The 13,409-nt window shown below is 43.6% G+C and overlaps 1 protein-coding gene across 2 annotated transcripts in view; it reads right to left on the bottom strand.

Annotated features, from left to right (window-relative positions):
- Positions 1–3,016: 3,016 nt before the first annotated feature.
- SNTA1 (syntrophin alpha 1) overlaps positions 3,017–13,409 on the bottom strand; it is a 59,400-nt gene continuing 49,007 nt past the window's right edge. For both annotated transcript variants that reach the window (XM_056548221.1, XM_056548220.1), the window contains exons 3-8: positions 12,978–13,176; positions 11,378–11,564; positions 11,140–11,270; positions 7,307–7,503; positions 6,275–6,462; positions 3,017–4,494 (exon numbers count right to left, since the gene is read on the bottom strand). In XM_056548221.1, the coding sequence (XP_056404196.1) occupies positions 4,402–4,494; positions 6,275–6,462; positions 7,307–7,503; positions 11,140–11,270; positions 11,378–11,564; positions 12,978–13,176 (995 nt within the window). In that variant the 3' untranslated portion in view covers positions 3,017–4,401. The remainder of the gene's footprint in view (positions 4,495–6,274; positions 6,463–7,306; positions 7,504–11,139; positions 11,271–11,377; positions 11,565–12,977; positions 13,177–13,409) is intronic.

Raw genomic sequence — 13,409 nt, forward strand, 5'->3', positions numbered from 1 at the left:
CCACGCCCCCTCCATTCATGTCTATGGGAAAGGGCGTGACGGCTACGTAGTAGCCGTCACGCCCCTTCCCATAGACATGAATGGAGGGTGTGTGGCAGTCATCCGGCACTAGGGTATCACTCCGAGACCCCCGCGATCAGACATCATATCCTCTATACTTTGGATAGGGGATAAGATTTTTTTCAACGGAGTACCCCTTTAAAGGGGTACTCCTGTACAAAAAATAACTATTTTAATTTAAATGAACTTGTGCCAGAACGTTAAACAGATTTGTTAATGACTTCTATTTAAAAATCTTAACCCTTCCAGTACTTATCAGCTGCTGGATGCTCCACAGGAAGTTGTGTAGTGCTCTCTGCTGCCACCTCTGTCCGTGTCAGGAACTGTCCAGAGCAGGAGAGGTTTGCTATGGGAATTTCCTCCTGCTCCGGACGGTTCCTGACATGGACAGAGGTGGCAGCAGAGAGCACTGTGGTCAGACTGGAAAGAACTACACAACTTCCTGTAGAGCATAAAGCAGCTGATAAGTACTGGAAGGATTAAGATTTTTAAATAGAAGTAATTTACAAATCTTTAAATTTTTTTTTGTTTTTTTCCCCCCCGTAAGAAAATTACAAAACATTCATATTAAAATATAAACCTACAATTCTTTAATCTTTCCCCCTCCCCCCCAACTCCAATCCCATCCCTTACCCCATCGGCCTGGCACACTAATCACCTCATCTATTCCCTTCCGTTCTTCTTCTATTTTCTTACTCTTTTTTACATTTTTATAGTAATTTTTTTCATGCGCTCTTACTTTCCTTGACAGATCAAGCCATTCTTGTTTATTTGGAGCCTTAGGGGCTATCCAATTTCTAAGAATTATAATTTTTGTTTAAAGGGGTTATCCAGGAAAAAATTTTTTTTTATATATATCAACTGGCTCCAGAAAGTTGAACAGATTTGTAAATTACTACTATTAAAAAATCTTAATCCTTTCAGTACTTATGAGCTTCTGAAGTTAAGGTTGTTCTTTTCTGTCTAAATCCTCTCTGATGACTTGTGTCTCGAGAAACGCCCAGTTTAGAAGCAAATCCTCATAGCAAACCTCTTCTAAACTGGGCGTTTCCCGAGACAGGTGTCATCAGAGAGCACTTAGACAGAAAAGAACCACCTTAACTTCAGAAGCTCATAAGTACTGAAAGGATTAAGATTTTTTAATAGAAGTAATTTACAAATCTGTTTAACTTTCTGGAGCCAGTTGATATATATATATAAAAAAAAGTTTTTTCCTGGAATACCCCTTTAACTTACTGGCACCAGTTGAGAAAAAAATAAAGTTTTCCACTGGAGTACCCCTTTAATACCCTGTGTTTACACAATGTTTGGCTATGCTCAGCTGGTGGAATATCCTAATTCTGCGCAAATTTTGTTCAGGAAAGTTCACTGAACGGATTTGGGGAATTCGGACGGAATTTTGCCGGAACTGCTGCAAAATCTTTGGAGGAATTCTGTTTTCTAAAAAAAAAAAAAATTTTTTTTTTTTTAAATTATAAATGCTAAATTAAAGCCAAAATTCCCCTGTGCGAAATGGGACAGCGGAATCCTATTAACGCCGATGGGCAGTTAATTTTAGCAGAATTTCCGGTGAAATTCCACCATCTTAAGATACATAGCCTGTGGGGCATTACACTGACCAATGCTCACTGTCAGTATTCCGCCTTGTTCACACATCAGTATTTTGATCTTTTCTTTTTAGCCAAAATGTATTTAAACACTTCCAGATTACGGCCCTATGAACAAAGACAAAAAGTGCCATTTTTTTTTGTTCGTTTTTTACTTTGATTTTTATTTTTCACTTGCCACTTACGATTAAAAAAAACAAAAAACTTTAATGCAAGAAATCTTTGTTTTGGAACTTTTTCATGTACCATTCCATATGTCGGAGGTATATGTTGCAGTTTCAGATGTTTTAGCCATGTGGTCTTAAACTGTGGCCCTCCAGATGTTGCAAAACTTCAACTTCCAGCAAGTCTGGACAGCCAAAAGCCTGTCTGGCTTCTCCAGGGGATCCACATTGTCCCTGAAAGGTAAATCAAGGCTTCCCTCTCATCCCTTTTGTGCAGTGGTTTTCAAGCTGCAGTCCTTCAAGCTGTTGCAAAACTACAACTTCCAACATATCTGAACAGCCAAAAGCCTGTCTGCCTTCTCCAGAGGGTCCACACTGTCCCTGAAAGGTAAATCGAGGCTTTCCTCTTATCTCCACCTCTTTGTGCAGTGATTTTCAAGCTGCAGTCCTTTTAGCTGTTGCAAAAATACAACTACCAACATATCTGGACAGCCAAAAACCAGTCTGCCTTCACCAGAGGATTCATACTGACCCTGAAAGGTAAATCAAGGCTTCCCTCTCATATCATCCCTTTGTGCAGTGGTCTTCAAACTGCAGTCCTCTAGCTATTGCAAAACTTCAACTCCCAGCATGCCCGGACAGCCAACGGCTGTCCGGGCATGCTGGGAGTTGAAGTTTTGCAACATCTGGAGGGCCACAGTTTAAGACCACTATTTTAGCCTTTAAAAAAGACTTGCAGACGGTGCAGCAGAATTTCATTGAAAACAACAGGGACCGAAATTCTGCCGTGTGAGCATAGTCTTTGAGTGTGTACAGCGGAATGGTAAGGCCCAGTCAATGATTGGTTGTTGTTCATACATTTCCAGGAGGAATAACAGAGGAACGGCAAAATAAAGTTCTAAGAAAAGATGCAGAACTGCTATTTTATAGGGATTGCCAGTATTTCCTACAACGTGTCCTACACCCCTCTGAATGCTGAATCTCCGCTGATGAACACACGTACGTTTTTTTGGGGGGGGGTCAGTGTTTTCACAGTTTTTTTAGTGTGTAACGGCAACCTCTGACCTCTGCGGCAGGAATTTGTAAAAAAAAAAAAAAGAAAATTGAAAAATAACATAATTTTTTTTTTTAGATATTAAATTTTTTTTTTTTTTTAAATAAAAACGTTTCCAAAGCAAATTTTTTTTCATTTTTTGGTTTATTTTATAATTCTAACAAACCAGAAAAAAAATAGTTATTGTGCGACGAACAACCAGTACAGGATGAATGTCTTATAGATGGGAACCATGGGGGGCACTCTATGGCAGAGCTATATACGGCACATGGGGCCTATATGGTGACCCCCCCCCCCCCTTGCATTTGGCTCCCCATGATCCGTCCATACCAAGGATCTCACACAAATAGGCTCCTGCTGCTGCAAAATTACAACTCCCAGTAAGCCCATACAGTCAAAGGCTTATCTGCCTCCTACAGAGGATCCACAATGTCCCTCAAAGGTAAATCAAGGCTTCCCTCTCGTCTCACCCCTTTGTGCTGTAGTCTTCAAAGTACAGTCCTCAAGCTGTTGAAAAACTACAACTCCCAACATATTTGGAGAGCCAAAAGCCTGTCTACCTTCTTCAGAGCGCCAACACTGTCCCTGAAAGGTGAATCAAGGTTTTCCTTTCATCTCAGAAGATGTTGACTGTCCCGACATGCTGGGAGTTGTAGTTTCGCAACTTCTGAAGGTCCACAGTAGAGACCACTGTGCTACACAATACCTTAGTTCACCCGTATGGTCACGGTAAGGCTTCTGATACCACCACGTGCATGAGGCCTTTACCCGAAAGTAGTATAATCATTAAAACCATGTGAAATCTTCTCTACAGACCCCATTCTGTTATACCAACAAGGCAGCAGGAGGATATATGCTGCTATTTGCAATTCAAAGGCCAAAGGCTGCTGAGACGAGAGGGAAGCCTTGATTTATCTTTTATGGACATTGTGGATCCTTTGTAGGAGGCAGACAGGCTTTTAGTTGTCCAGGCATGCTGGGAGCTGTAGTTTTGCATCATCTGGAGAAACACTGTTCGGCTCTATAGAGATATGATCAATACTGATAAAATGGCAAAAAGATCCTGCCGGCCAATAGAAAGCTGCCACCTCGTACGGCCTGTCGGACTTTTAATAAAAATTAAATACATTTTCTCTGAACTCTGTGGATATACACATATTTATATATCTTTATATATACTTAGAATAAAAACCACAAAATGTAAAATAGGATTGGGGCGTAGACAAGGATGTATTCCTGCAGCGTGTGTGGAGGACCTCCGACTGTAGTCCTCCCAAGGCACCAACAGTTCTGTCTCCGCTGCCTCTCGTTGTCCTGGTGGACACCGCAGAACACAGATAAGGCACTATATGGCGGCCGGAGGATTGATGCGCCTCTTATCAGTCTTACACTTTGCATCAGAGTGGTTAGAATCTGCCGCTTCTCCCACATTCACAGTTACTTAGCGTTAGTGAATGGACCATATAGGTTCTCACGTCATCCGTTCTTTCCAGATTCTTTTTTTTTCTTTGTATTTTTAAGGTAAAATTCCGAGACGAGATATCTTGGCTGACAAGAAAGAGTGAATGATGAAGACGATAGTTTTCGGGCAAGAATGAAGATCCAGTTGCTGGAAGAAATAAATGAAAATGTTAGTCATTTACTCATAACAGTCGTGTACTGTAGATTGGTTGTGGTACCCTTCTTCCCCTATGACTAATAGATAATAGATAAGTCGTGTACTGTAGATTGGTTGTGGCACCCTTCTTCCCCTATGACTAATAGATAATAGATAACAGTCATGTACTGTAGATTGGTTGTGGTACCCTCCTTCCCCTATGACTAATAGATAATAGATAACAGTCATGTACTGTAGATTGGTTGTGGTACCCTTCATCCCCTATGACTAATAAATAACAGTTGTGTACTGTAGATTGGTTGTGGTACCCTTCTTCCCCTATGACTAGTAGATAACAGTCGAGTACAGTAGATTGGTTGTGGTACCCTTCTTCCCCTATGACTAATAGATAACAGTTGTGTACTGTAGATATGTTGTGGTACCCTTCTTCCCCTATGACTAATAGATAATAGATAACAGTCGTGTACTGTAGATTGGTTGTGGTACCCTCCTTCCCCTATGACTAATAGATAATAGATAAGTCGTGTACTGTAAATTGGTTGTGGTACCCTTCTTCCCCTATGACTAATAGATAATAGTCATGTACTGTAGATTGGTTGTGGTACCCTTCTTCCCCTATGACTAATAGATAACAGTGGTGTACTGTAGATTGGTTGTGGTACCCTTCTTCCCCTATGACTAATAGATAATAGATAACAGTTGTGTACTGTAGATTGGTTGTGGTACCCTTCTTCCCCTATGGCCCAGACTAATAGACATCTAATGTTCTGATAATTCTTCCTCAAGTGCTGTCTGCAGCCAACAGGAACTTGTCTTAGTAAGTTGTATTTGCATTATTTGACTGTATTTTCTTGGAATGTTTGGACACTGTTTGACTGTATTATTTGGAAACTGTTTGGCAGTATTATTTGGGCACTTTATTGCAGTATTACTAAACGATGTATGGCAGTATATTCTTTCTGAGGTAATATCTGGACACTTTTTGGCAGTATTATTTGGGTACTTTAAAGCAGTATGAATGATCAAGGTATGGCAGTATATTCTGAGCACTGCATTGAGGTAATATTTGAACACTGTTTGGCAATATTATTTGGACACTATTTGGCAGCATTATTTGGGCTCTATATGGCAGCATTACTGGCCAATGTATGCAGTATATTCTGGGCACTGCGTGGAGGTATTATTTGGATACTATATGGCAGTCTTACTTGGGTACTTTATGGCAGTATTACTGATCAATGTATGGCAGTATATTCTGAGTACTGCATTAAAGTATTATTTGGACAATATTTGGCAATATTTTTCGGGCACTTTATGGCAGTATATTCTGAGCACTGCATGGCAGTAATATTTGGACACTGTTTGGCAGTATTTTTTAGACCCTCTTTAGTAGTGCTTTTTGGACAATTTATGGCAGTATTACTGAGCAATGTATAACATTATATTCTGGGCACTGCATTGAGTTATTACTTGGACCCTATTTTGCAGTTTTATTTGGGCACTTTATGGCGGTATATCCTGAGCACTGCATTGAGGTATTATTTAGACACTGTTTGGCAGTTTTATTTGGACACTAGTTGGCAGTGTTATTTTGGCACCTCGTGGCAGTATTACTGACCAATGTATGACGGTTTATTCGGAGCACGGCATGGAGGTAATATTTGGACACTATTTGGCAATATTATTCTCACAGCAACCAGAATGGTGGGTGTTTAAGATGGGTATCACCATGAAAATCAAGGCAAGAAAATGCGCCCCATGCTTTACATACAATTTCTCCCTCCGGTTTTCCAAAGTCCAGATACAACATCCTGGTGCCATCATCAGAAGACATCCGGAGCCTGTCGAAGGGTTTATGGAGATGGACGACCTTGTTCAGTCCGGGCTCCTCGGTGAACAGAGTGAACCCTTGGTCGATGTGTATGGAGAGCGCACACTCCTTCCCGCCCCATGTACACGCTGGAAATGAGAGAGGCACAGAGTAAGAAGGATGAAGGCGCCAAATATTTATATCTAATATGGATGCATCACGGATCATCATAACACTATAGCCCCAGGGGGTTACAGTATCCCCCACCAGGGAGGTTACATTATCCCCCAGAAGTTACAATTAAAGCAGCTCAGTGTTTGTCTATGGATAGGAAGTTGCAGTTTTTTGGAATGCACTTATTTTCCCATATGCATTTGATCAATACTAACACTTTAAAGGGTGCTCTAACTGAATAAGACCTGTGCATTCCATTGCTAAAGGCTCTTGCTGACTCCTAAGGTCCTTTTATCACTAAGAGCAGCGTTTCCCAAGCAGTGTACCTGCAGATTTTGCAAAACTACAACTCCCAGCATGCCCGGACAGCCTTTGGCTGTCCGGGCATGCTGGGAGTTGTAGTTTTGCAACAGCTGGAGGCACGCTGCTTGGAAAACACTGTTTTAGAGGGTAGGACAGTATTGATCCAACCAGTGAGCCTCCAGCTGTTGCAAAACTACAACTTCCGGGCCAAAGGCCTGTCTGCCTCCTCTAGAAGAGCCACAATAGTCCCTGAAAGGTAGATCAAGGATTCCCTCTCATCTCATCCCTTAGTCTTCAAATTGTAGCCCTCCAGCTGTTGCAAAACAACATTGCCCAGAAAATGGCCCGTCTGCCTCCTTCAGATGATCCACGCTGTCCCTGAAAGGTAATTCAAGGCTTTCCTCTCATCTCAGCAGCCTTTGGCTTTTCAGGCATGTTAGGAGTTGTAGTTTTGCAACCTTCAGAGGGCCACAGTTTGGAGATCACTGCTTTAAAATATACATATTTCACACACACCTGTGGTCACCTCCTGTATGAGTTCGGCTGCGTTGTGGCACCCATCTACCAAGGCCCGGGTCCACTCCGCCAGCTCCCGTTGTGTCTCCACACTGAACAGATGTGTCTCCACGCCCTTTTGGGTGCCAGAGCGGAGGGCAAATGCCAGCTCGGTGTTGTACATTGAGGTGCTTTTGGGAGGCCCAGAGTGGACAAGTCTATGAGATTGGGGGAAAGGCAGAATATTAGTTATCCAATCATTTCAGGCGTATCAAACCCCAAGATACACCCCACCACTATTTTTGGGCCAAAATAGACACCTGCTTAATCTGGCAGGGGTCCATTTAACCGGCCACCTTGTATTTTCACATTTCCCAAACTGCAATTGCTGAAAAAATATCTGGCTAGCGGCAGATTACTCTCGCAAAACCAGCAATTTTTGAGGGTTCCAGATCAAGGCGATCAGATGGTCATGCCGGATAGTGCATTCTGGGAAAAAAGGGTTCACTGAGATGAGGGCATGTGTAATCCTAGTAATCCAGTCCTGCCCTCCCTGTAATCCAGTCCTGCCCTCCCTGTAATCCAGTCCTGCCCTCCCTGTAATCCAGTCCTGTCCCCCCCCTTAATCCAGTCCTGCATCCCTGTAATCCAGTCCTGCCCTCCCTGTAATCCAGTCCTGCCCTCCCTGTAATCCAGTCCTGCCATCCCCTGTAATCCAGTCCTGCCCTCCCTGTAATCCAGTCCTGCCCTCCCTGTAATCCAGTCCTGCCCTCCCTGTAATCCAGTCCTGCCCTCCCTGTAATCCAGTCCTGCCTTCCCTGTAATCCAGTCCTGCCCTCCCTGTAATCCAGTCCTGCCTTCCCTGTAATCCAGTCCTGCCCTCCCTGTAATCCAGTCCTGACTGTCCCCATAACATGTGCACTGTGAGGGGTCACTATGGGGCTCTGGTAAATTATGGTGGTTATTAAGTAGATAAGAGTCCGGGCTTTTCTACCTGCATCAACTCTTTCCTAAAAGTCTCCAGTGATGGAAATCTCACTGATCATGAAATGACTTCTCTTCTATTTTCTACTTGTTTCATCTTAAATTGGTATAAATTGGCTGACAACAGAGAACAACAACACGTTTTACTCTTAATATGAAAAATGTGCAGTACTTACATCCTGCCACAAGATGGCGGTATATTCACACAGATGAAATCTATTATTGTAAAACCTAAAATACTGGGGGAATTTATCATCGGACACTTTTTCACGTTTTTTCTGGGCTTTACCTTCTCTTCTATGATTCAAATGTACAAAATGTATCAAATTGTCCTTCAACGTATAATGACGCAGAATTCTATAGTTTTCTATGGGATTCTGCTGCACTGGAATTTCCTGACTCCGGGGTCCACAAAAAGACTTGTCTATTCTTTCTGCAGATTTCACTTGGAAATGCATTGCTGTCTATGAGTCGTTTCGAGTCGTGTCTTTTCGAGTGGTCCTAGTGCCCGCCAGATCGTGCAAATGTGCGGAATATCCGCCTGTGTTTTCCGGGGACATTCCGCACATTTTCAGCCGTGTGATCTCAGCATGCTGTTGGCTGATGGGAGTTGTAGTTTCACAGAATAGGGAATAAGTGACTGGTCGATGACCTCTGCTGTATTTCTGCTCTAACATGAAGGTCGGGGGTCTCCATGCCACATCTGTAATATTGCTCCTCCCCAACAATGTGACTTTTGGGCCCCATCCGACACCGGGTCCTGGGTAGGGTTACCACTGGGCCGTTATTTTACCGACACAGCCAGTATTTTGGCCACGCTGCCGGTAATACCAGAAATGCAATTATACAAGCAATCCTCCAACTGGTGCCATACCAGTGCACCATATGCCATACCAGTGTTTCCCAACCACAGTGCCTCCAGCTGTGGCAAAACTACAACTCCCAGCATGTTGGACTATATAGTAGTATATAGTATAGATCAGTGTTTCCCAACCAGGGGTGACTCCAGCTGTTGCAAAACTACAACTCCCAGCATGTTGGAATATATAGTAGTATATAGTATAGATCAGTGTTTCCCAACCAGAGGTGCCTCCAGCTGTTGCAACACTACAACTCCCAGCATGTTGGACTATATAGTAGTATATAATATAGATCAGTGTTTCCCAACCAGAGGTGCCTCCAGCTGTTGCAACACTACAACTCCCAGCATGTTGGACTATATAGTATAGGTCAGTGTTTCACAACCAGGAGTGCCTCCAGCTGTTGCAACACTACAACTCCCAGCATGTTGGACTATATAGTAGTATATAGTATAGGTCAGTGTTTCCCAACCAGGGTGCCTCCAGCTGTTGCAAAACTACAACTCACAGCATGTTGGACTATATAGTAGTATATAGTATAGGTCAATGTTTCCCAACCAGGGGAGCCTCCAGCTGTTGCAACACTACAACTCCCAGCATGTTGGACTATATATAGGTCAGTGTTTCCCAACCTGGGGAGCCTCCTGCTGTTGCAAAACTACAACTCCCAGCATGTTGAACTATATAGTAGTATATGGTATAGTTCAGTGTTTCCCAACCAGGACCAACCAGGGTGCCTCCAGCTGTTACAAAACTTCAACTCCCAGCATGTTGGACTATATAGTAGTATATAGTATTTGTCAGTGTTTCCCAACCAGGACCAACCAGGGTGCCTCCAGCTGTTGCAAAACTACAACTCCCAACATATCTGGACTGCCAAAAGCCTGTCTGCCTTCACCAGAGGATCCACACTGTCCCTGAAAGGTAAATTGAGGCTTCCCTTTCATCTCATCACTTTGTGCAGTGGTCTTCAAACTGCAGTCCTCCAGCTATTGCAAAACTTCAACTCCCAGCATGCCCGGACAGCCAACGGCTGTCCGGGCATGCTGGGAGTTGAAGTTTTGCAACATCTGGAGGGGCACAGTTTAAGACCACTATTTTAGCCTTTTGAAAAGACTTGCAGACGGTGCTGCAGAATTTCGTTTGGGGCAGCTGCTGAGCCACAGGCTGTATCAGGGCATGCTGGGAGTTGTAGTTAGTAACTAACTACAACTCCCAAATTTGCTAAAAAAATAAATAAATAAATAAAAAAAAGTGATCAAAAAGTCCCATCAAAACAAAAATGGTACAGGTCGGGGCGCAAAAAATGAGCCCTCACACAGACTCGTATAAGGAGAAATAAAAAAGTTATAGGGGTCAGAATAGGACAAAATTTCCCCCCGCATATGTGTATCCTGTGATGTCACGCATATATAATTAATTATGCAAATGAGCATGGCCGTTATTTTTTTGCAAGAAAGGTAGAAACCCTAGTTCTGGGCAGAGGCCTAACTTCTAGCTTCTGGGCCCCCAATGCGAAATCTGCATCAGGGCCCCACGTGCCTATAATAATACGGATCTCTTATGGGGCACATTTGCTTTGGGGCCTTGGTGCGACTGCTACCACTGCGCCCTCTGTAGCTATGCCCCTGGTCTTGGGCAGAGGCGTAACTTCTTTTACCTTCTGGGCCCCCAATGCAAAATCTGCATCAGGGCCCCACATGCAAATTATAATACTGATCTCTTATGGGGCACATTTGCTTTGGGGCCCTGGTGCGACTGCTACCACTGCGCCCTCTGTAGTTACGTCCCTGGTCCTGGGCAGAGGCAGAACTTTTACCTTCTGGGCCCCCAACGCAAAATCTGCATCAAGACCCCATGTGCCAATTATAATACTAGTCTCTTGGGGCACATTTGCTTTTGGGGCCCTGGTGCGACTGCTACCACTGCGTCCTCATACCCTACACAGTATAGAGACTGTAATGTAATCTTGTACTTCCCTTCACCATCGATCATCGTTCCCTCCCTTACCTGGTGGCGATCAGCGGGTGGCAGAATACGGGTTTACTGAAGCCGTCTCTGGTGTGCGGGAGATTACTGTATAACAAAAGATCTTTTTCGGTAAGAATTGCCAGGAGTTTCTGCTTTTCATCTTGCGGCAGCTAAAAAAAAAGAAGAAGAATTAAAAAGGAAAAATAAAAAGGACATTTCTAGCCAAGACGCAGAGAAGATCCGGCGCACTGCGATAAGCTGCGCACGTCAGATGTACCTGCTCCGTCAGCCAGCCCAGGTGTTTTATCTCCTTCCCCACAAGCTGTTTCACGTCCTCTCGGACCCGCGGTATCAGGGCATTGACATTGGCATGAATGGCGCTGAACCAGGACTGGGCCGTACCCTCATCCTTTGCCCGGAGGAAGAGAACATCTCTTCCATCTGCGGAACAAATCTCTAGGTATCTGCAGGAAAAAAACAGACAAAGCGAAAAGAAAACATCAAAAACGAATGTTGCACCATAACCTATACTGGTGTTTCCCAACCAGAGCTCCTCCAGCTGTTGCAAAACTACAACTCCCAGCATGCTCGGACAGCCGTTGGCTGTCCGGGCATGCTGGGAGTTGTAGTTTTGCAACAGCTGAAGGAGCTCTGGTTGGGAAACACTGACCTATACTATATAGTCCAACATGCTGGGAGTTGTAGTTTTGCAACAGCTGGAGGCACTCCTGGTTGGGAAACACTGATCTATGTTATATATAGTCCAACATGCTGGGAGTTGAAGTTTTTGCAACAGCTGGAGGCACCCCGGTTGGGAAACACTGACCTATACTATATACGATACGACTATATAGTCCAACATGCTGGGAGTTGTAGTTTTTGCAACAGCTGGAGGCACCCCTGGTTGGGAAACACTGACCTATACTATATACTACTATATAGTCCAACATGCTGGGAGTTGTAGTTTTCGTTTGGGGGAGCTGCTGAGCCACAGGCTGTATCAGGGCATGCTGGGAGTTGTAGTTAGTAACTAACTGCAACTACCGAATTTAATAAAAAAAAGCGATCAAAAAGTCCCATCAAACCAAAAATGGAGTTAAATATAAATAATATATTAAATATTTAATAAACAAAAAATATAAATATATAAATGTAAATAAATATGAATATGAATATAAAAATAATTAAAAACTACAGATGGGGGCGCAAAAAATCAGCCCCCACACAGGCCCGTATAAAGAGAATAAAAAAAAAGTTATAGGGGTCAGAAAAGGGCAACATTTTTCCCGCAAATGTGTATCCTGTTACGCATAGGTAATTAACTATGCAAATTAGCATGGCTGGTATTTATTTTCTTTTTTTTCAAGAAAGGTGGCGACCCTACTTTGCACCAAATTTGATAAATCTTCCCCTATGTGGTCAGAAATGGACTGAATATAGTCCCTAGTAGACTATGTAGGGTCCATCGGGAACGGGTACGCCACGGTAGATGGTCCATCGGGAACGGGTACGCCACGGTAGATTGTTCTGCTAATATATATATATATATATACACAGTATATATATATACTCCAAATGAAGGAAACTTCTGACATGTGAACGAAGCCTTACACTTATGGTCCAGTCTAAAATGACCTGACCCTACTGACCCTCCTGACCCTACTGACCCTACTGGCTCTGTGGACCAAGGAGATGTTCTCCAAAGAGGAAGATAATGGAGAGTAACTGGTGAAAGGAAATAAGACTGAAGCCCTCTTGTCCTGACATGGTGGGGCGGTGGAGAACCAGGAGGCCCCTTAGTGTTTTGGCTGTAGGGCCTCCTCCTCCTCTTCTTGTGCTTCTATAGGAACTTCATGGTCACCCATCTCGCTCCTCACCTGGGCTCCGGATCGGCAGGTAAGAAGGTGCGTGTCACGTAGCACATCTTCAGAGCGATACTCTTCCCATCCTTTATGTCCCGCGGAGGCAAGGCCGGGCTCTTCTTCAGGGGCGGGCCCAGTGAAGTGCCATCCCAGCTCCCAGGCCCGGTGGAGGTTGAACCTTTGAAGAAGGGAGATATCTCCTTCATATACTTCACTGTGGAGATAAGATGATAAATAAATCTGTTACAAGTTATTCAGCCAAGTCCAGATCAGTCTAAAGTAAATGTCATCAAGCTATAAGCTACTTAGTCAGCGAGGACTACAAGTCCCATAGTGCCAAGAAGCAACTATGATCCCTGAAGCAAACTCCAGAGAACTTTGCACTAACTGTTGAACCATAGAAGTTTCCATAACCCTGCATCTGTCGTGATTATTGCCTCAGTGCTT

This window comes from Hyla sarda, chromosome 12 (genome assembly GCF_029499605.1).
Source record: "Hyla sarda isolate aHylSar1 chromosome 12, aHylSar1.hap1, whole genome shotgun sequence".
In the NCBI taxonomy this organism is placed as follows: domain Eukaryota; kingdom Metazoa; phylum Chordata; class Amphibia; order Anura; family Hylidae; genus Hyla; species Hyla sarda.